This window comes from Borostomias antarcticus (genome assembly GCF_949987555.1).
Source record: "Borostomias antarcticus genome assembly, chromosome: 30".
NCBI classification, from domain to species: Eukaryota; Metazoa; Chordata; class Actinopteri; order Stomiiformes; family Stomiidae; genus Borostomias; species Borostomias antarcticus.
The window spans coordinates 4,241,925-4,244,424 of record NC_140263.1 but is presented as its reverse complement, the minus strand read 5'-3'; the positions used below and the strand labels follow the sequence as shown (position 1 = coordinate 4,244,424).

Below are 2,500 nucleotides of genomic sequence, written 5' to 3'. Positions count from 1 at the left end.
TACATCTCTACTGATATCTCCCTTACATCTCTACTAGTGTCTCCTCTACATCTCTACTAGTGTCTCCTCTATATCTCTACTGGTGTCTCCTCTATATCTCTACTGATATCTCCTCTACATCTCTGCTGGTGTCTCCTCTACATCTCTACTGATATCTCCTCTACATCTCTGCTGGTGTCTCCTCTACATCTCTACTAGGGTCTATATCTCTACTGATATCTCCTCTACATCTCTGCTGGTGTCTCCTCTACATCTCTACTGATATCTCCTCTACATCTCTGCTGGTGTCTCCTCTACATCTCTACTAGTGTCTCCTCTATATCTCTACTGATATCTCCTCTACATCTCTGCTGGTGTCTCCTCTACATCTCTACTCCTCTCCAGTCCCAGGAGCTCAGTGAACAATCTCACTAGTCTCTCACAATCCAGTCTGTATTTAACCATTATACAACCGCCTCGGATTAGAATGTCTGACATTGTACGATTCATGCGAAGTATTCGATATGTTTTGTCTAATATCTTTCCAGGAACCTTCTCATTGGCAAATGTAAACATGTAACTGGATTTTCCAGCCTAGTGTTGTTTACAGTCTTGTTTAAATATAGAACCTGGAACTTTCTCTGTCCCCCTCACTGACCGAACCAACAGCGACCAAAGTCCTGACCTTTGTTCAGACAGAGAGAGCCGCCAGGACGCAGGAAACTTTATCCGTGTTGAGCAACAGGGTTTATAAATGGTAAATGGACTGCACTTATATAGCGCTTTTCCACTTTAGCGGCACTCAAAGCGCTTTACAATGGCCTCTCATTCACCCATTCACACACACATTCACACACCAATGGCGGTAGCTGCCATGCAAGGTGCTAACCTGCTCATTGGGAGCAATTTGGGGTTAGGTGTCTTGCTCAAGGACACTTCAACATGTAGCATGTAGTACAGGGAGGTGAGGTGGGCCTATGTGTACTGTAGTAGTAACTCTATGTACTGTAGTAGTGATTGTAAGTTAGGGAGGTGGGCCTGGAGGCTGGATTCGAGGTCAGGAGTGACTGCATCATTATGGCTCCATCATGACTCGCTGGTGACCAGCAGTGTGGCTATTCTCTGGGTCACTGCCCCTCATTCCAGGAAGAGTATTAGTGTAAGAACATTAGTTTAACAATGTTCCTAATCTCTTCCTGTTTGTGTTTTGGGAGGGGGGGGGGTAAGGAAGGTAAAGGTCAGGGAGGGGGTCAACTGAGCTGGACTGAGTGTAGACCTCAGAGCTCCAGAGAAGAGGTGGTGAGAAACCTGTACACCTCACATAGTATCTGACTCTGGAAACTCCTCTCTGGACACTCATTCTGCTACGTGTTCCTGTCTCCATGTTCCTCTGACTCCATGTTCCTCTGTCTCCATGTTCCTCTCACTCCATGTTCCTCTGTCTCCATGTTCCTCTGTCTCCATGTTCCTCTGACTCCGTGTTCCTCTGACTCCGTGTTCCTCTGACTCCATGTTCCTTTGTCTCCATGTTCCTCTGTCTCCATGTTCCTCTGACTCCATGTTCCTCTGACTCCATGTTCCTCTGACTCCGTGTTCCTCTGACTCCATGTTCCTCTGACTCCGTGTTCCTCTGTCTCCATGTTCCTCTGACTCCATGTTCTTCTGTCTCCATGTTCCTCTGTCTCCATGTTCCTCTGACTCCATGTTCTTCTGTCTCCATGTTCCTCTGACTCCGTGTTCCTCTGTCTCCATGTTCCTCTGACTCTATGTTCCTCTGACTCCGTGTTCCTCTGTCTCCATGTTCTTCTGTCTCCATGTTCTTCTGTCTCCATGTTCCTCTGTCTCCATGTTCCCCTGACTCCGTGTTCCCCTCTCCGTGTTCCTGTCTCCGTGTTCTTGTCTCCGTGTTCCTCTACTTCCTGTTCTGGTTGTCGTACCAACCCTCATCTCATCGTCTCTCCAGATATGCCTGTTATTCAACTCAGGTGTTTCCATAGCAACCCCAGCAGAGACAGGAAGTTGAGTATTGTTGACGTCTCGCCTGCCGGAGCCATGCTTGCGGTATCAGCTGGTCGCTTGGTCCAGCAAGGTTGATGGAAGGTCGCTGTCTTGCTGTCGGAAGGTCGGCTGTCAGTTGATTTCCGATTGCATGTCGGTTGCTTGTCAGATAGTTGTTACATGTTTGGGTTTAGCCCCGCCCCCTTGTAAATGTTTGACTAACAGGACCAGATGTGTTTGTTTTAGAAGCTGCTTATCCCCATGATCAAGGCCACACACACATGCGCGCACACACACACACACACACACACACACACACACACACACACACAAACACATTCAAACTATTCTGGGCAGGGGTCAGGTCAGTTAAGATAGGGAGCATTACTTGGTAGACTCTATCTGATTCTCAGAGGCCTGTAGCACAGTCCATCAGTCAGTCAGTCATCCAGTCAGTCATCCAGCCAGTCATCCAGCCAGTCATCCAGTCAGTCATCCAGCCAGTCATCCAGTCAGTCATCCA

General features: G+C 47.9%; 1 protein-coding gene across 1 annotated transcript in view; it reads right to left on the bottom strand.

The window, feature by feature from the left end:
• The window catches only part of LOC311327127 (5-hydroxytryptamine receptor 4), a gene marked incomplete at both ends in the record, with an annotated part of 32,151 nt that extends 30,532 nt beyond the window's left edge, over positions 1–1,619 (bottom strand). Inside the window, one exon of the mRNA XM_084460154.1 lies at positions 1,455–1,619. Coding sequence (XP_084316280.1) covers positions 1,455–1,619 — 165 coding nt within the window. The remainder of the gene's footprint in view (positions 1–1,454) is intronic.
• Positions 1,620–2,500: the final 881 nt, after the last annotated feature.